Source organism: Capra hircus, chromosome 29, assembly GCF_001704415.2.
Source record: "Capra hircus breed San Clemente chromosome 29, ASM170441v1, whole genome shotgun sequence".
Lineage (NCBI taxonomy): Eukaryota > Metazoa > Chordata > Mammalia > Artiodactyla > Bovidae > Capra > Capra hircus.
In genome coordinates, this window is record NC_030836.1 from 35,358,980 (window position 1) to 35,378,193 (window position 19,214).

A 19,214-nucleotide genomic window follows, 5' to 3' on the forward strand; every position below is an offset into this window, starting at 1 on the left:
TATAGACACACCACAATTTCTCACGTCTGTGTCTGTCTCACTCATTCCCTCCATATCTTTCTCACAATGAGAGCATATTCAGATCATACAACCTCCCCCAGTTACCATATCAAAATCATACCCTCCTCCAAGACCTAACCACTTCTACATGATTTTCCTTGATGCCCTGCCAAGTACCAACTTCCCCTCCACTGAGTTCCCCTAACCTAATGCCATGTCCACGTCATCATCAGACGTGGGCAAGAGGCACTCTGTAGGGATGCTGGCTGGCCCTTCTCACGTGAGGTCTCCTGGACTTTGGAAATGGCCCTGTACCCGCTTCCGGGACCCACACATGTCTCTCCTCTGAGCATGGCCTCCCGTAGGGGTCCTATCTCCCACACAGGGCTCCTCTAACTGTATTCAGGCACCTGAGACCAATGGGATGGCCTGGATTGCCAACTGCAGGGGTGTGGATGGAGCTGAGACACGTGGGCTGAGGTGTCCACATAGTACAGAGGCCCCGTGAGTGCAAGAAGGAGCTTGGGTGAGGAGAAGGGGGCAGCAGGCAGCCTCTGCTTCCCACAGGAAGATAGAACAGCCGCCTCATCCCAACAAGGGACTCTGAGGAGCCTGTCCTGGCCCTTCAGCCTCTGGTTCCTTTGAGAAACGCAGAAGCGTGATATTAGTGCACCTGAGAAACTCATGGCCCCTTGTGGCAAGAGGCTGCCTGTCTTGGGCTGGGACAAGTCACCAGATACCTTAGACTAAAAGGAGGGGAGGGGCAATCAGACAGCAAGCAGCAGAGGCCCCCTCCCCCCCCAGAAAATAGGAGGGCAGAGAAAGTGCATGTTTATCCTCCAGATTTCCATAGCAGTTGGAGCCAGGAAAAGTGGGATACAAAAGAGGAAGCAGTTGGAGACCATAAAAAAGGGCTTCCCTGGTAGCTCAGTGGTAAAGAATGTACCTGCCAAGGCAGGAGACGTGGGTTTGACCCCTGGGTTGGGTAGATCCCCTGGAGGAGGGCATGTCAACCCACTACTGGAGAATCCCATGGACCGAGGAGCCTGATGGGCTACCGTCCATGGGGTTGCAAAGAGTCAGACACAACTTAGCAACTAAATGACAACAACAGCAATCCTTTTCCCTACTTCCTCCCACCTCTAACCTGGCCACTGCCAGTGTCAGCCATGTGTTTGGCAGAAAAACATTTAATTTGTTTTGTTTTGTTTTGTTTAATTTCATCTTTACTGTTTTCCAGTGCACACTATTTCAGTATAACAGCTAATTTTGCACAAGTCTGTAAATATTATCCCACTGCACTGTGGATACATTTAATTTTTAATTAGCACTATCCACCTTATTTAATATCCATGGTTACTTTGTGCATATTTTCCAATGTGACCATTATGAAAGTACCTCTGTCAGGCAGGAAGATGAAACATATTTATTTAATGGCTGGTGGGTTTGAGTGAAAGCTTCAACCGCTCAGGGCGGTGACAGGCAGCCTTCCTGTGTGCTCCTGCCCTGGCCCCTGTGACTGTCAGGAGAGAGTGCATGGGCATCCTTTATAGGTCAGGTACCTTCCCTTAGTGCCTGTTTGCGTGCGCACGTCTGTTACATCCCTACCAGACTCTAAGCTCCTTGAGGGCAAGATCTAGAAAAGTTTCCTGCAAAGAGTAAGAATTTAATAAATATTTTGCAAGCGAATGTAGCTCTGCTTTTGGAGAAGGAAATGGCAACCCACTCCAGTGTTCTGCTTTCTCAACGAAGGTCTCTATCACACAAACACAGTAATCCTTCACAATGTCACTGCTCCAGAATTATAGAAACGACCCCTCTTTTGCTGGCCATCATCCACCCACTGAGGACAGGAGGTCTCAAGGAGATCAGAGGTCAGGCTCCATCCAGACAGGGGAGGCTGAGCACTCAATGGTGTGTCCCTAATGCAGGCATGCTCAGTCACTCAGGGGATCCTGCCAACCCAGGAATGGAACCTGGATCTCCTGCACTGGCAAGCGGATTCTTTACCAATGAGCCACTGGAGGCAAAGATGACTCTTTAAAGGCCCCCCAAATAAAGATGCCACTCCCATAGTCGAGGAGACTGGGTCTGAGATAATGTCTCTCCGCTCTTAGTACATCTCCAGAGTCCCTGAGCCCATGTTATCCTGGGACTAGTCCCTGGAGCAGGGGCCAGCGTACCTGGGATGTGGACATAGCAGGGGCAGGGGGCTCGGTGACCTGGATGTGCTGCACCTGGATGGCGTGCTGTGTGTAGGTCTGAGGGTCGTGGAGCTGGGCGACATCCACCGTGGACTGCTGGGACTGGTGTGGGGAAGTGGCCTGTGGGAGGAGAAACCCAGACCTGTGCTGAGTACAGTTCAGAGAAAGCCTTCCAGAGAGAAAGTGCAGCTGAAATCCTGTCCCCTAGAAGAGATGGGACTTCAGAGCCAGAGCTCAGTCCCAAGAGCTCACACTGAAGCCAAGCTGGCAAACTTCAGAGGTAAAGACAGCCTTAGAAGTCATGTTTGCTAGCCTAGATATCCATCAGCAGACAGACGGATACGGAAGTTGTGGTACATGTGCACAATGGAAAACTACTCAGCTATGAAAAGGTACACTTTTGAGTCAGTTCTAATGAGGTAGGTGAAACTGGAGTCTGTTATATAGAGTGAAGTAAGTCAGAAAGAGAAACACCAATACAGTATTTTAACACATATATACAGAATTTAGAAAGATGCGAATAACGATCCTACATGCAAGGCAGCAAAAGAGACACAGATGTAAAGAACAGACTTTTGGACTACGTGGGAGAAGGTCAGGGTGGGGTGATTTGAGAGAATAGAACTGAACCATGTATATTACCATATGTAAAGTAGATGACCAGTGCAAGTTCGATGCGTGAAGGAGGGCTCTCGAAGCTGGGGCTCTGGGACCACCCAGAGGGATGGGGTGGGGAGAGAGGCGGGAGGGGGGTTCAGGATGGGGAGACACGTGCACATCCATAGCTGATTCGTGTCAATGTGTGGCAAAAAACACCACAATATTGTAAAGTAACTATATCCCAATTAAAATAAATTAATTTTAAAATGATGCTTACCAACCATGAAACAGTAATGTGATTTAATACTGGAAGGGAAATGAGGGAATATAGCTGAATGAGAAGCTATGAGAATCAAAAATCCTTTCCCCTTACATTTCAGTTAAATGTAATGGCCTACCCTTTATCAGCTAAAAGAGATCAAAGTAGAGAAGTTGCTTTTGGCTTGTCACTCTTGATCACTAGAACAGTGGTTCCTAACCTTATTTGTAGCACAGACATCTGTGAACATGTGGCCAAAGTAGAGACACGTTTTCCAAAATAATGTACATATGTATCACAATTTACAGACAACTTCAGATATTCAAAGATTCTTCCAAAGCCTAAAATTAATAATGCTGCTATATATTTTTAAAAAAAAACCTCCTATAAAAAAAGAACAGTCAACGACAACTTCCAATTTCCTGCTTTCATACTAGTTTTAAATCTTCAGAGTCCAGTTTATTTCAAAGCAAAATGTTTGTTCATGTGTGCCTTGAGTACAATTTCTCAGCATAATTAAGTGAAACAATAGTTTGGGGGAGATTTTTTCCTTTTAGCTCCTGAATCAGTAAGAATGAGCTACTAATTACCTTGCAGAAGGAACAATTATACCTTACTACTAATAAGGGTACTGATATTCAAAATTCACAATTATTCCTTATAAGCTCCCAGTGACAGACATCATTCAATGCTCAGGTAGGAGCTGATCAAACAGGCTCCTCAACAAGTAGTCAACCTGGATGCCCAAGGCAAGGGTTCAGGAGAGGCTCACGCTGTCCTGCAGTAGGGCAGGATAATGGTACACACTGTAGCTAGTGTGCTAGCTAGCTGCACATTTTCACTAGTGTCTAGAGAAAATCTCTAGACACTATTGACAGAAATCCCTTACACCGCTGAGTCTAGAGCCATCAACAACAGGGGCTGTACAGATGCCTTTGACTCCAAGCTGACAGGCACAGTGATGTAGGGCCCAGCTCCAGCTCTGAGCATAGGGTGCTTTAGGGGACCCCCACTGCTCTACTGACTGACGGCAATAGGCATTCACGCGGGTGAAGAGAAAGAAGCGCAGGACAGTACCGGAGCCACCTGCACCACTTGAAGCTGTATGTGCTGAGGCTGCTGCAGGCCGGACGCAGACTGTGACACAGGAATGTACTGGATTCTCTGGTAGTCCCCTTGTGGTGTTCGGTAGTCCGTCGTTAAGGTCTGGGACAGCTCTGTCATTGCCTGGGTTAGCAGGTCTGTCGTCTAGAAAAATGACGAAAAGCACACTGCTGATAACACTGCTGGGTGTAGCTATTTCAGTGCTCTGAAATCCTACAAAATTTGGTTTGTCTTGGGACTTCCCTGGTCCAGCGTTAAGACTCTGGGTTCCCCATGCAGGGGGCATGGGGTCGATCCCTGGTTGGAGATCTAAGATCCCACATATCGCACAGCTCAACCAAAAAAAAAAAAATTTTCTTCAGTTTGTCTTACTGGTGGATCAGGGGACTACAGATAAGTCCTAAGCACAGATAGAAAAAAATCCAAAGTTAAGATGTTGGGGGACTTCCTTGGTGGTCAGGTGGCTAGGGCTCAGAACTCCCAATGCAGGGGGCCTAGGTTTGATCCCTGGTCAGGGAACAACAGATTCCTCATGCTGCACCTAAGAGTCTACATGTTGCAGCTAAAAGATCCTGCGTGTGTTTGGCAGAAACCAACACAACAACGTAAAGCAATTATCCTTCAATTACAAATAAATAAATTTAGAAAAAGATCCTGTGTGGCACAACTAGGATCTGGTGTAGTCAAATAGATAAATAAATATAAAAAAAAAGAAAAAGAAGAAGGTGCTGGAAGATGACCTCTCTATCTCGGTCTATCTGTGTCAGGCAGGGGAGTTAACCCAGAGGTTCTGAGAGTCGGGATGAACAGGCAGCGTTGAGGATTTCCTGCTGTTCCTTTCAGCTTTGGAAAGCACCGACTGGGAGACCCAAGCATAAACATCATGCCTCGCATAGGACACTGAAGGGTGATGGGCTACATCTCCAGCCAATTAAATGCCAAGAGTCACGAGGCCTCGGCACTGGAGCTGTGACAGGCAGGAAGGATAGGAGAGGTATTTTCCGCTCACACTTACCACCACGGTCTCTCCAGTGGCACTGTCGGTGGTTAGGACAGCTGGCGTTGCACTGATCACAGCTGTGGTCAGAGGTGTGTGTATGGTGTTGGGGAGCTGGGCGTATTCTGGGTGCTTCTTTCGAATGTGTTGTACCATCTTGGTCTGAAAAATGGCAAAAACCAAGAATAATTACTAGAATTGGTTATTTTCAAGCTTTCCCAAATGCAAAGTCTCCAGTGGTTCCTAAAGACTTTCATGTTATGCTTTTTCTTTAAAAAAAAAAAAAAAAGAGCAACACTGCCTCGACCTGCCTTTCCTGAAGTGGGACAATGGCATGTATGAAAGGGAAAAAAGAGATGTGTGACTCCCCCCACCTCCTCCCCCGGTGCCCCGCCCCCCGCCATGCTATCAGGTAAGGTTAGGATACCTCACAGCATGACCTCATCCCACCCATACTTGCAGCAATCGGTGATAAGCCCCCAAGCAAACGTGACTCGCTTTTCAGGAACCATCATTTAAGTTCTTATATAGTGCTGCTGCAAGCCTGAGCTCATAACCTACGAGCACAGAATATTCAAATCCGAGACCCTCCTCAGACCAAGGGAAAAAGAAACCATTTGAGTGCTTGGGCTCTCAGAGGGCACTAATTCTGGAGATAGTCCTTCCATATTCTCTTCCCGTTCTGTACCGTGGTCCCTGATCACAGAAAACAGCTCCTCTAGCCCCCATCATAGCACTCGGATGAGAAGCTGTCTTAAGTCATGTTTCCCTAAGCCAGGACCTTGGTTCCCGGGCGCTCCGAGCCTGCCACGTACCTTGCTGCTATACTGCTTGGAGCAGTGAGGGCAGCAGACGGGCGGGGTGGCTATGGTGCCTGTGAGCTGGGTGTGGGTGCTGAGCATAGGGTCTGGCTCTCCAGGGCCCGCAGGGCGAAGTTTCCGAATGCTTGGTGGAAGCTCGGCCCCAGGATGGTTCTTCAGAATATGGGCTTTTCGCTTGCTGGCACTTTTGTAAACCTGAAAATTCAAAAGTTTTGCCGTGAAAGCAGTATACAGTCCTGCTGTCTTGCTTAAAGTAAACTAACAATTTCACTGCAAGGAAATGAGAAAGAGCATTCATATAGCCCAAAATAAAATATATTAACAGACATATTGAAGGATAATGAGGATATAACATACATTAGAATAACATAAGAACATAATATGGGGCTTCCCAGGTGGCTCAGGGGTAAAAGAATCCACCTGTCAATGCAGGAGACGTGGGATCAATCCCTGGGTCAGGAAGATCCCCTGGAGGAAGAAATGGCAACCCACTCCAGTATTCTTGCCTGGAGAATCCCATGGACAGAGGAGCCGGGTGGGCTACAGTCCATGGATTTGTAAAGAGTTGGACATGACTGAGCAACTGAGCACAGCACGCAGGGCAAGAACATAATAGATACGTGAGGCATCTTCCTTGAAGTTATGCATCTAAGATAGAAATAGTAAAAATATCTATATCTTTATCTGAAGTTTAAGAGGTGGATATCAGAATGGGAAAGACTAGAGATCTCTTCAAGAAAATTAGAGATACCAAGGGAACATTTCATGCAAAGACGGGCTCGATAAAGGACAGAAATGGTATGGACCTAACAGAAGCAGAAGATATTAAGAAGAGGTGGCAAGAATACACGGAAGAACTATACAAAAAAGATCTTCACGACCTGGATAATCACGATGGTGTGATCACTCATCTAGAGCCAGATATACTGGAATGTGAAGTCAAGTGGGCCTTAGAAAGCATCACTACGAACAAAGCTAGTGGAGGTGATGGAATTCCAGTTGAGCTATTTCAAATCCTGAAAGATGATGCTGTGAAAGTGCTGCACTCATTATGCCAGCAAATTTGGAAAACTCAGCAGTGGCCACAGGACTGGAACAGGTCAGTTTTCATTCTAATCCCAGAGAAAGGCAATGCCAAAGAATGCTCAAACTACAGCACAATTGCACTCATCTCACACGCTAGTAAAGTAATGCTCAAAATTCTCCAAGCCAGGCTTCAACAATACGTGAACCGTGAACTTCCTGATGTTCAAGCTGGTTTTAGAAAAGGCAGAGGAACCAGAGATCAAATTGCCAACATCCGCTGGATCATGGAAAAAAGCAAGAGAGTTCCAAAAAAACATCTATTTCTGCTTTGTTGACTATGCCAAAGCCTTTGACTGTGTGGATCACAAGAAACCGTGGAAAATTCTGAGAGAGATGGGAATATCAGACCACCTGACCTGCCTCTTAAGAAATCTGTAAGCAGGTCAGGAAGCAACAGTTAGAACTGGACCTGGAACAACAGACTGGTTCCAAATGGAACAACAGACTGGTTCCAAATAGGAAAAGGAGTGCATCAAGGCTGTATATTGTCACCCAGCTTATTTAACTTATATTCAGAGTACATCATGAGAAACGCTGGACTGGAAGAAACACAAGCTGGAATCAAGATTGCCGGGAGAAATATCAATAACTTCAGATATGCAGATGACACCACTCTTACAGCAGAAAGTGAAGAGGAACTAAAGAGCCTCTTGATGAAAGTGAAAGAGGAGAGTGAAAAAGTTGGCTTAAAGCTCAACATTCAGAAAACGAAGATCATGGCATCCGGTCCCATCACTTCATGAGAAATAGATGGGGAAATAGTGGAAACAGTGTCAGACTTTATTTTTTTGGGCTCCAAAATCACTGCAGATGGTGACTGCAGCCATGAAATTAAAAGACGCTTACTCCTTGGAAGAAAAGTTATGACCAACCTAGATAGCATATTCAAAAGCAGAGACATTACTGTGCTGACTAAGGTCCGTCTAGTCAAGGCTATGGTTTTTCCATTGGTCATGTATGGATGTGAGAGTTGGACTGTGAAGAGGGCTGAGTGCCGAAGAATTGATGCTTTTGAACTGTGGTGTTGGAGAAGACCCTTGAGAGTCCCTTGGACTGCAAGGAGATCCAACTAGTCCATTCTGAAGGAGATCAGCCCTGGGATTTCTTTGGAGGGAATGATGCTAAAGCTGAAACTCCAGTACTTTGGCCACCTCATGTGAAGAGTTGACTCATTGGAAAAGACTCTGATGCTGGGAGGGATTGGGGGCAGGAGGAGAAGGGGACGACCGAGGATGAGATGGCTGGATGGCATCACTGACTCGATGGACGTGAGTCTGAGTGAACTCGGGGAGTTGGTGATGGACAGGGAGGCCTGGCATGCTGCGATTCATGGGGTCGCAAACAGTCGGACACGACTGAGCGACTGAACTGAACGGAACTGATAGAGTCATAGAAAGAACTGCTTCTAAGGCCAGCTCACCCTTTCGACTTTCTGAGAAAGCTCTCATGTGATGTATGTAGTTGACTCATACACCGAAGAATCTTCCAAAACAGCAAGTCTAGTAGCAATTAGAACCCACAGTGGTGAATCTGTGCTTTAAAAATGTTTCTTGCTTTTAAGTTGACACTACTTATATATAGCTTACACCTTATACAGCTGACATTGGATAAGGGAACAATATTACAATGAAACAATAAACGTATATTCTATTCCTGTCTTCTTCCTAACTACTAAAAATCAAGAAAGTACAAGTACAAGTAGAGTATGACATCACAAAACTTCTTCCCATCCTACTCAGGCTTCTAGAAACCCAAAATCTACTGTAGGATGATAAGCACTCTCATTTTAGAGCTTATGAATTTAAAACCAATTCATAATCCAAGCTCTTGGCAATAAGCCTCTTCTTCTATAGCAAAAATAATAATAATAATAATAATCACAGAAAGAAGAAACAACAAGAAAAACAAAGTCAACTAATTTTTAAGAAAAAAATTTTGGCTTGAAATGAAGGTGCACTTCTAGTCCTTTCTTGTCTAAATGGAAAACTGTTGAGACAGAGAACCATCTGTTAAGAGAAACTGTGAGATCCTAGTATGTATTTATGTGTGTGTGTCCTCAGTCGTTCAGTTGTGTCCAATTCTGTGCGACCCCATAAACTGTAGCCCTCCAGGCTCCTCTGTCCACGGGATTCTCCTGGCAAGAATACTGGAGTGGGTTGCCATTTCCTTCTCCAGGAATCTTCCCAGCCCAGGGATCGAACCCATGATCGATGGCAGGCGGACTCTACTGTTGAGCCATGTGGGAAGCCCAGTATGAATTTATACACGCAGACAAGCCAGCCCTGAGAGGAGCTCCCACAAAGGTCCATCCTCCTGTGGACGGTTGCCTTTTACCTTATCACAATACTGACAGAAGTAGTCACGGTTGGGCTTTATGATGGGCAGAGTTAACTCTGGCACCTCTTCTATCTTCATGTCTGGGTGCCTCTTTGATAAGTGATTTACCTAAAAGGAAAAAAAGCAAATGAGAAAAAGAGATCCTATTACAAGCACTGAACAAACACCTCTGATATTGACTGCTGGAAGTTCAAGTTCTCTGAAGCAATGTCCCAAAACGTAAGGCATTCGGCCGGAACCAGCATGGCCCGGTCCCTCTGAGACCAAAGCATTAACAGGAGTTGACGGTAATCCAGCAAATTACTGAAGGTGAATTGGGTTGCTGGGGATTCCATTAACAGCCTTTGACTAAAAGAAAAGGAAAATTACACTAGCAGGAATTTCTTTAGTGAATTCTACTGAAGGAAGCCTGTCTCTCATTACTTAGGGCCCTAACCTTACTGAGGATGTTGAATAGAATGCAAACGAAGGTTCTGCATTATAAGTAATGGTCTCCGAAAGAGAAATATCAGAAATATCATATGATATCTCTCATATGTAGAATCTATAAAGAAATGACTCAAATGAACTTATTTACAAAACAGAAACAGACTCACTGACTTAGAGAATGAATTTACAGTTGCCAGAGGGGAAGAATCGGGGGAAGGGGTAGTCAGAGAGTTTGGGATGGACGCGTACACAGCACTATATTTAAAATGGGTCACCAACAAGGACCTGTTGCAGAGCACAGGGAACTCGGCTCAAGGTTACATGGCAGCCTACATGGGATGGGAGTTTGGGGGAGAATGGATCAATGTATATGTATATAGCTGAATCCCTTTGCTCTCCACCTGAAACTATCACAACATTGTTAATCAACCATATCCAAACATAAACTTGAAAAGTTAAAAAAAATTAAATAACGGTCTCTGACTTTACTGGCAGGTCCTGGCAGAATTACATGTTGCAAAAACTGTCATCAGGGCAAAATGAATTGAGAACCAGCTCTCCTGGTGTCTCTGCTAAGCTGGTCCCCATGCCCTGCCTAGATGGAAAGTCCCGTCTACTGTTGTGTCATATCTGGGACAATCAGAGTGGGCGGCTGGGGGAGAGGACCCCACCAGAGAGGCCAGTTTAGGAACACAGAAGAGAACAGGGAGGGGGCGAGGACCCCACCAGGAAGGCTGGTTCGGGAACACAGAAGAGAAGAGGGAAAGAAAACACATATCAAAGACCCAGCATGGCAAAGCAAAGCAAAACTAGCAAGGAAAAGTGATCACAAAGACCTCTTCCAAGAAACACCAGCAACGAACCATGGCAAAGGGGGGGCAAGGGAGCCTGGGAAGGAGAGGAGCCCCATGCTGGGAACCGTTTGTCTCCCCATCATGCCCAGCCAGTGAGGAAACCCGGGGACAGGTTGAGCACAGAACCCTGTTTGGGTGTGGGGCAGTGGACACTGACCAGCATGCCCCGCCTCCGGAAGCCCATCATGCAGAGGCGGCACTTGAACGTGAAGCTGTCGTAGTCGGTGGACGTGATGCGGGGCTTGAACGTCTTGGAGCGGCTGCTGCGGTCGGCTTTCTTGGCCTCCCTCTCAGGATTGTGCATCCTCTGCATGTGCTCCCGGAGTTTGTCTTTCCGCTGTTTGCAGAGAATTTTTGAGAAGGCAGCAGGTAGGGGTGGGGACAGAAAAAATTTAATTGAAGAGATTAAAAGAGAAAATCAGTACAAGTTAGCAGTAACAAGACTCACCGGGCTGCATCCAAGTTGCTAGAAGGGACAAGGACACAGCAACACTGACTGGGAATCATTCCGTTCACCAGGGAGTAAGTGCATTGCAATGAGCTAGGCTTTAAAATAACCATTCAGTTTGAAACCTACACACTGACTTCTGAGAAGAAGGACTTGGCATTTATGTAGAAGCAATCAAAGGGCACATGGAATAAATTTGGTATTAAGAACTACAAGATAAATTGTGAATGGTAGGTGATACCGGATTTACAAAGCCATGTATGTACTCAATTCCCACTTTTTTTTTTTTTAAACAATTCCCACGTGTTTTCACACACATCATGGCATTCCTCTAAACCCTGAGTGAATTTAAGTGTTTTTCACCATACGGATTTAGAAGTGTGTAAGCAGTTATACTACCCGCTATGGATGGGGTACATGATCACAGGTCAAGGTCACAGCTTTTAGTCTGATGATCTGATCGAGGGATATGGGTTGATACGAGTCCACTGACAGAAAATTAGGTAGGCAGAGCCCATCCTGAATAAAAACAAACTCCAAAAATGCCAGCTCCCTTATCCAGTGAGGCTCTGCTCTCAGACATGTAATTACACTGTTATTGGTCTTATAAAGACTTTGAACCTTTCCACCAGACCAGTTCTTTCCACATTTTGGCTCAAGGATGTTTCTGTAACCCCCTTCATTTTTCAGCACATTTATGTAACGAACATTTCTTGAATGCCCACCATGCTAAGTTCAGAGGTGCATGGCCAGGCAGCCCCACCAACCTCCACATTCTACCCAGGACTCCTTTTCTAAGTCAGTTTTCCCCTCCTGAATCCATTTCTGATTCTTTTCCAGTTTCTATGACAAGATGACCTACACTCATATTCTGCAGAATATCTCTCAGTGACATTTTTGCAGAAACATCTGGCTTCCCAAGGAAGCTTGTTTTACCATTTTCACAATTACTTGTTTAACTCTTATCTCTGAGTCTCCTGTGGGATTATCCTTTGCTTTCTTCTAAATTCGAGGCATATTCTTATACTTCCTATCTTTTATCTTAATCCCAGAAGTCATTAACATTCCCCAAAGGAGCCTAACCCTCTCAACATCCCATACACTTCCCACTTCCACTGGATGACATCCTGATGACCTAGGGCTCAATTATCAGACTATTACACTTCACAAATGCTCAAGAAAAAAATCTCTTGATTTGATGGGTAAATATTTTGCCCTTTTAGGAATTCCTTGATAGCAGTTTAGTTCTATTCATTATACCCTTGGATTCTTGTAGGAGATGCATTATTACCCTATTTAGAGATATGAATTAATTATTTGGGAAAATTACAGTGAGTTTCCTCTTTAATTTTAGGGCTTCCCTAGTGGCTCACTTGGTAAAGAATCTGCCTGCAATGTAGGAGAACTGGGCTAGATCCCTGGGCTGGAAAGATCCCAAGGAAATGGTAACCCACTCTGGTATTCTTGCCTGGAAAATCCCATGGATAGAGGAGCCTGCTGGGCCACAGTCCATGGGGTCACAAAGAGTCGGACATGACTGAGCAACTATCACGTTCAAATCAAACTTGAGACACAAAGTACACCTCAAGTCCGCGCTGTGAGCACAGGTGACACACCCTCAAAATGAGCAGGAGTGACAATTTCAATGGCCCGAGACCACGCAGACCGCCCGCTGGTTCCCACCTTAAACTGCTTCCCACACGTGGAGCACAGGAAGTCCTTGCGGTCCGAGTGCCGGAGCATATGCAGACGCAGCTTGTCGGGTCGGCAGAAGGCCTTGTCGCACTCCGTACACTGGTAGATCTTTTCCGAGTGGAAGCTGCGCACGTGCTTCTTCACCTGGCAGAGAAGACACAGAAAGTCAGGGAAAAGGACAGGAGGCAGCTCGCCAACGCTAGAGGGCGCCAAATGCATTGCCTTGGATTCTCGTCAGCCTGGCCTGGGAGCCAATCAGGTGTTACTGACAACTGGCCTCAGTAACAGCATCCTTTTCATGGTGGCCAGAAAACCTTACCGGCCTCGACCTCCCAGGACTTGAGAGGAGGAAGAAAACGCTTGCTTAGTCCAAGCCCTGATCACATGGGCCACGTTTGTCTCTCTCCCTCTTTAAAAAAAAAAAAAGATTAAAAGTAAGAGCTCCTTTGGATTTAAATGAATCTTGGCAAAAATTAAATACAAGAAGACAGAAAATAATTCTTTCTCACTTTTTGCTGCTTCCAATATGGATACAAACAATTTAGCCCCTTGCAGTAATAGGTCCTTTTACACCCGTCTATAAAAATCAGGTTCTGAAGAATTAAAGACATGTGTGCACGTGGGTTAAGTCTCTCGGTCATGTCCGACTCTTTGGAACCCGCCAGGCTCCTCTGTCCATGGATTTTCCCTGGCAGGAATACTGGAATGGGTTGCCATTCCCTCCTCCAGGGGAGACTCTTGCATCTCCTGCATTGGCAGGTGGATTCTTTAACATTGAAGACATTAATTCAACGATACAAAGCACATTACCCATTTATGAGGACAATACAACACCAGCATCCTTTCCCCTTACTTGAGACTTATTCCCTGTACTTTCAGATAACTTAAATAAAAGAATATGGCCTCTGAAGTCTCTCAGTCATAAATATCCAGTGAAGAGTTACGTATGGGACTTAGGTATTGAGCTATCAAACTATTCCTGTAAGACTTGTCCTTTATTATTTTTGGAGTCTCTTTCGCCATTAAATTCTACCCTAATGCAACTTTTCATGGCTAAAAAATAAAAATTAAAAAAAAATTTTAAGAAGAAACTTACCTAATTGTTTGTGTAAAGTGAGAAAATTACCAAGACTCTTAATACTAGCAGAACTATGATTATTTCTCAGTATTCTTTTGGTAATTTATAAAACAGAGAGGGGGGATGTTTTTATTATTAAACACAGGTCTCCCGCATTGCAGGTGGATTCTTTACTATCTGAGCCACCAGGGAAACTCATTAGATATTTAGACTTACTTATTCATTCACTAGCATATAACACAATTATTGCTTGAAGTCCAGATGAAATCATGAATATTCTGGAATTTATCCTCACCCCATTTGGCTCCAGAATATAACACAGGGGAGGAGGTCAGTGTTTAAAAGCAAAGTATACTGGGACTTCCCTTGTGGTCCAATGGTTAGGAGTCCACACTTCAAAAGCAGGGGGCACAGGTTTGATCCAGGATTGGGAGCTAAGATCCCACATGCTGTACAATAAGGTCCCCCCCGCAAAATCAGTATGTTATATACCAACTTCTCTTTCATTTCCTTCTAAAATGCACCACCTTAGTAGCCTAAGATAGGAAGCCACAGTGATGGGGGGAAAATGTTTCCAGGCAGGAAATGGGAGTCTGTCTTCTACAGGTGCTACGTATTTTATAAGCAGTGAGTATTGGCAGGGATGAAGAAAGACTTTTTTAAAAATAATAATCAGATCTGACTGTTTATTTCCTGTAATATAACTTAAATGTTTAAATGCCAATGTCTTATTTTGACAATTAATGGTCACAATCATCTTCTGCTTATCAAAAGCAGTTTGAAGAGACATCATTCTCCAACTGTGAAGTTGCTGTCAAGAAGGGGGATGAAAGATACAGATAATGGGCCATCTCAATTTTCCAAAAACCGCTGTTTTTCTTTCCTAAAAAATGGCAGTACTCGGGCATCTCGGCAGTTGGTACTCACCTGGATAAAATCTGGGAACCGTTTCTTACAAGTTGGGCAGCTGAAGTAGCCATCATTGATATGAATGGCCACGTGATCTTTCAACAAATCAAGGCGGTCAAAGGATTCTGGGCAAAAAATGCAAGAGTAAGTCTTCTGGTCCGAGTGGAGCTTCATGTGGCTCTCCAAGGATGCACTGCTGATGAAGCCCTTGTTACAGAGGTCACAGGTCAACGGGCAGTTCCCCTCCCGCCCATGGAAGCGCAAGTGTTGGTCCAGTTTGTCCTTCTCGCGGAAGGCCTTCCCGCACTGCAAGCATTTAAAAGGCCGGAAAGACTTCCGAATGAACAGATGCTGCAGAGCTGCATTCTGAAAGACACACACAAACGGGATTACTTAGTGAGTAGGCCAAATGTGCAAGCAGCTCACACATTCATAGGAAGAGAGGACGATCTCAGCAATCATAGACTTTCCATAGAAATTAAACTAGGATACACTGTTGAAAGAAGATTTTTTTCTGGTAGGGACCTTAAAAATGAAGCCATCTCCAAAGAAGTTCATCTTGAAAAGACAGACTTTGTGTTTTGTTTTACGCCTATGTGTGTGTGCTTTCTTCTGAAAGGATCTAGGTCACGTTCAAAAAACAAGAGTTGTACGGTAGAAAAAATCCCTGGGTCAAGTAGAATAAAAATTGAAGATTTGGAAGAAATGACTTGGGGTGAGTGACACACGCATGATGAGGCGGGAGCAAGTCAGCCAAATGTTACTTGTTGAAGTCCTTGAGCCAAAGAGTTTGAAGCTTGACTAAGACATTTAGCAAAACTAAAGATAATAAAAAGAACTGAAGCGTAGCAGGGGCTGGAGGAAGGAGGCAGTGGACATGGGATTTCTTTTGAGGATGATGAAAATGTTCCGGGACTAGTGGTGATGGTTGTACCACTTTGGGAGTATTCTAAAAACACTACAAAAGAGTGAATTTTATAGTACATGAATTGCATATCAATTTATGAAAAAGAACTGAAGGAGAACAAAGATACAGATTTACATAGACGTGTTTGCTGCTGAGACAAGACATAAAAGCACGCATCCTAAATAGAATATGTGCCTTAATTATGTCCTACTTTAGAAATGCTCTTCAGTGTAGCTAATTAGTGCCACTGGTTAGAATTCCTCGCTAACTGGGTTAAACTTATTGCTTTGTTCCCTGTCTAGACCAGTCAATTCTGCTCTTTTTCTTTTTTCTCAAAGATTGCACATCTAATGCTGATTAGGCATCTTGTGAATTCATGCAATTGTTATAAGGAATCCAAGTGAGAGAATATGGATACTTAGTACAAATTCATCACCACCACTGGGAAAACAACTCTCCTCTCTACTGACAGCAAATCAACAGACTCATCTTTCACACAGAGAATACAGATTCAGTATTTCAGTTCTACTATAATGAAGACTCATTCATAAATTCCTCAAAACACCGGGAGGAAAGCTCTAGACAACTATGAGGGAAGAAAATAATTTCTCAAAAAATATATCTGTGAATGGGTATGCTTATGGCTCATATTGCAGGATTCACATGCAATGCAGGAGACACGGGTTTGGTCCCTGGGTTGGGAAGATTCCCTGGAGAAAAGAATGGCTACCCACTCCAGTATTCTTGCCTGGGAAATCCCATGGACAGAAGAGCCTGGCAGGCTACAGTGCATGGAGTCTCAAAGAGGTGGATACAACTGAGTGACTAACACTTTCACTTTCATGCTTGGGTAACTATAAGAGAATAATAATTAAAGGATTAATGGAGATCTTAATGCATTATTTGTGCAGTGGAAAATAGTATAATGAACAATGTTGAAACTCTTAAATTTCAAATTACTTATAAGTAGCAACTTCTAAATTTACTGTGAAATAATCTCTTAGGGGGAAAGCAAAATAATTGTCAATTTTTAAATTTATTATTACTGTTAAGAATTTTGAACATAGCTCCTATGTAACAGGAAACATCTTTCTCAAGGCTTCTCTAAAAAGGCTGGGAGAGATATTTCACCTACTCATTTATCTTAAGTAAATATTTAGCAATTCTGTCATCTTCCCAAGCTCACTGGGGTTGCATCATATTTTATTCTCCTTTGAATCTAGATCTCTTTAAAAAGCTGAGTTCATAGAAAGTGTCAATAAAAGTTTGTGAATTAATGAAATGTATCTCATGTGAAAAATCAAAAAGAATGATTTCCAGATCTTTTCTGCAGCATCTGAAGAGGTTGTAAACAAAAAACCTTTTTGAAATCAGCCAGAGAGCTCTCTTTCACTTCATTATACAGCTTAGCAGTCACCTAATCTCTCTACTCTATCTGGAGAGATACTTATTTTACATAAAATAAGTATCTCACTATTCTGGCTACTTTCCAGACTTTAAATATTCCAAATGAACAAATGCTATCATGAGGTTCAGAGGTTCAAGGTACAGGGTGCTCAGGAAATCTAATCATCCTTTCCTTTACCCAGATTCAGCCATGTTTCCAAGGGCAGACAGTGCACAGCAACTGATCTTGGTCCCTCAGGGGTTCCACTTCCCCTTGGGCGCCAAATCTGGATCGCAGTTTTATTTTGGTTCATTATGCTTATACGTCTCCTGTCATCTCTGTTTAATGTGAGTGTCCTCAGACACTGGATCTAAACCCAGCAGCAGCTCCACTTTCTTAGCTCTGTGGACAAACCTTGTCTCGACCATCTTTGTGATTTCCATGGAGCCCTGGACACTGCCTACATACAGGAACCAGACTGCATGTGTGATCAAATAATCCTGCTGGGGCCCCTTCATTACAAGGCAGTGGAAGTGCTGAAACTGCCCGTTCCCTCTCCCCACTTGGAGGCCATCTCTACCGTATCTCCTGCACTGCAGAGCTGTGATTGGTACATATTTTCTAGAAGCTATAATGAGAAAGGGCAGAGGCAGCAAAGATGAACCCCAGAGTTGCCGTTGGCCAACAACTCTGTGCTGGATGGAACATAAGTTGCCAAGATGGTAGAGACGCTAAAATCTGTGACGAGGGATTCTACTCACATTGAAGTGAGTCCTGAGATAACAGATTCTGTGCAGACAAAACCCATAAAATGTTTCTAAAGTCTGATATGAATAGCCAAAGGAACCTAAATTATTGACCAATGTTCATATTATTTTGACCCTGACATGAAAAGGAAATCAATCATGTTTGTTTGCCTTTTTAAAAAAAAGAACAACAACTTTCCTCTGGTCTATTTTGTGCCTGGTTTTCAAAACCTCTGTTGGGCTAGTCCTGCCCAGTATCTCACTCTCCACTCTCCTCCGGCTGGCACCCGTGCTCGGGTCAGACCAACGTGTGCAGTGCCCATAACCACATCAAGCACATTCCTGGGTCTTGCCTTTGAAGTTATGGCTGCCCACCTCTGAAATGGTCTCCTTTCTTCCTGTCTGTCTTTCAAGGACCCGTTTAACTCTCATTTCATCTACGAATTATTCCCTGAATCCAGCTTTCTTTAAACCTTTCACTCTTCCAACCTTCTCTGGTAATTATGGGCTCTACCTTTCTCTGAGTCAGGAAGATCCCCTGGAGGAAAGCATGGCAACCAACTTCAGTATTCTTGCTTGGGAAATCCCATGGACAGAGGAGCCTGGCAGGCTTCAGTCCATGGGGTTGCAAGGAGTCAGACGGGACTGAATGACTGAGCATGCATGTATGCACGCACCTTTAAATGTGATACTGAACTGTGACCCAGCTTACATTAGCATTATGTCCCTAATTAGACTGGAAGATCCCAGCAGACAGAACTCCAATGAAAATTCTCCTGTGCACCTCGAAAGTACTGGACATCCAGTCAGAACTCGGTATCATTTCAGAAGGCATTTCAGAACACTCAGCTGTCTCAGAGCTGGAAGGGCCCTTGAAGATTACTTAGTCCTACTCTTCATTTCACGTATGAGCACACTGCAGCCCACAGTTTACTCACTGATTCTTAATAAATTAATAATAAATTAGCATTATTCGTTAACTAATTTGCATTGACTGTAGCAACCAAACTGTAGTTTCCACTAGGATTTAGTAAGTACGGGTTGCAAAGAACAGTAGGTCAGGCAGACACTTAAATAGCATTCTGTTATGTGAGCGAAACACAGGAAACAGACATACCTGCAGCTCCAACTGAGCAGGCAGCATTAGAGGAGAGAAAAATAGTTACATTACCAATGGGGTTGGAAGGCTTCCCTTCAGTGGGTCATTACCAATCTGGATAGAAGAGATGAAAAAATACATAGCCCTGCTTCTTAGAATGTGTGAGAAGGTAAAAAAACAAAACTAGCTCACCGAAGACTGCCAAAAGTCATGTGGGTTTTGCTTTGATACAAGGAAACTTGTTCCAAAACCAG

The 19,214-nt window shown here is 44.2% G+C and overlaps 1 protein-coding gene across 2 annotated transcripts in view; it reads right to left on the reverse strand.

Annotated features, from left to right (window-relative positions):
* Positions 1 to 19,214, reverse strand: part of PRDM10 (PR/SET domain 10) — a 95,395-nt gene that overhangs the window by 9,437 nt on the left and 66,744 nt on the right. Inside the window, exons 12-19 of one of the 2 annotated variants that reach the window (XM_005699638.3) lie at positions 14,840 to 15,187; positions 12,823 to 12,978; positions 10,849 to 11,028; positions 9,406 to 9,516; positions 5,980 to 6,180; positions 5,183 to 5,326; positions 4,141 to 4,311; positions 2,184 to 2,324 (exon numbers count right to left, since the gene is read on the reverse strand). In XM_005699638.3, coding sequence (XP_005699695.1) covers positions 2,184 to 2,324; positions 4,141 to 4,311; positions 5,183 to 5,326; positions 5,980 to 6,180; positions 9,406 to 9,516; positions 10,849 to 11,028; positions 12,823 to 12,978; positions 14,840 to 15,187 — 1,452 coding nt within the window. The remainder of the gene's footprint in view (positions 1 to 2,183; positions 2,325 to 4,140; positions 4,312 to 5,182; positions 5,327 to 5,979; positions 6,181 to 9,405; positions 9,517 to 10,848; positions 11,029 to 12,822; positions 12,979 to 14,839; positions 15,188 to 19,214) is intronic. The other variant, XM_013975851.2, reaches the window with a different exon arrangement.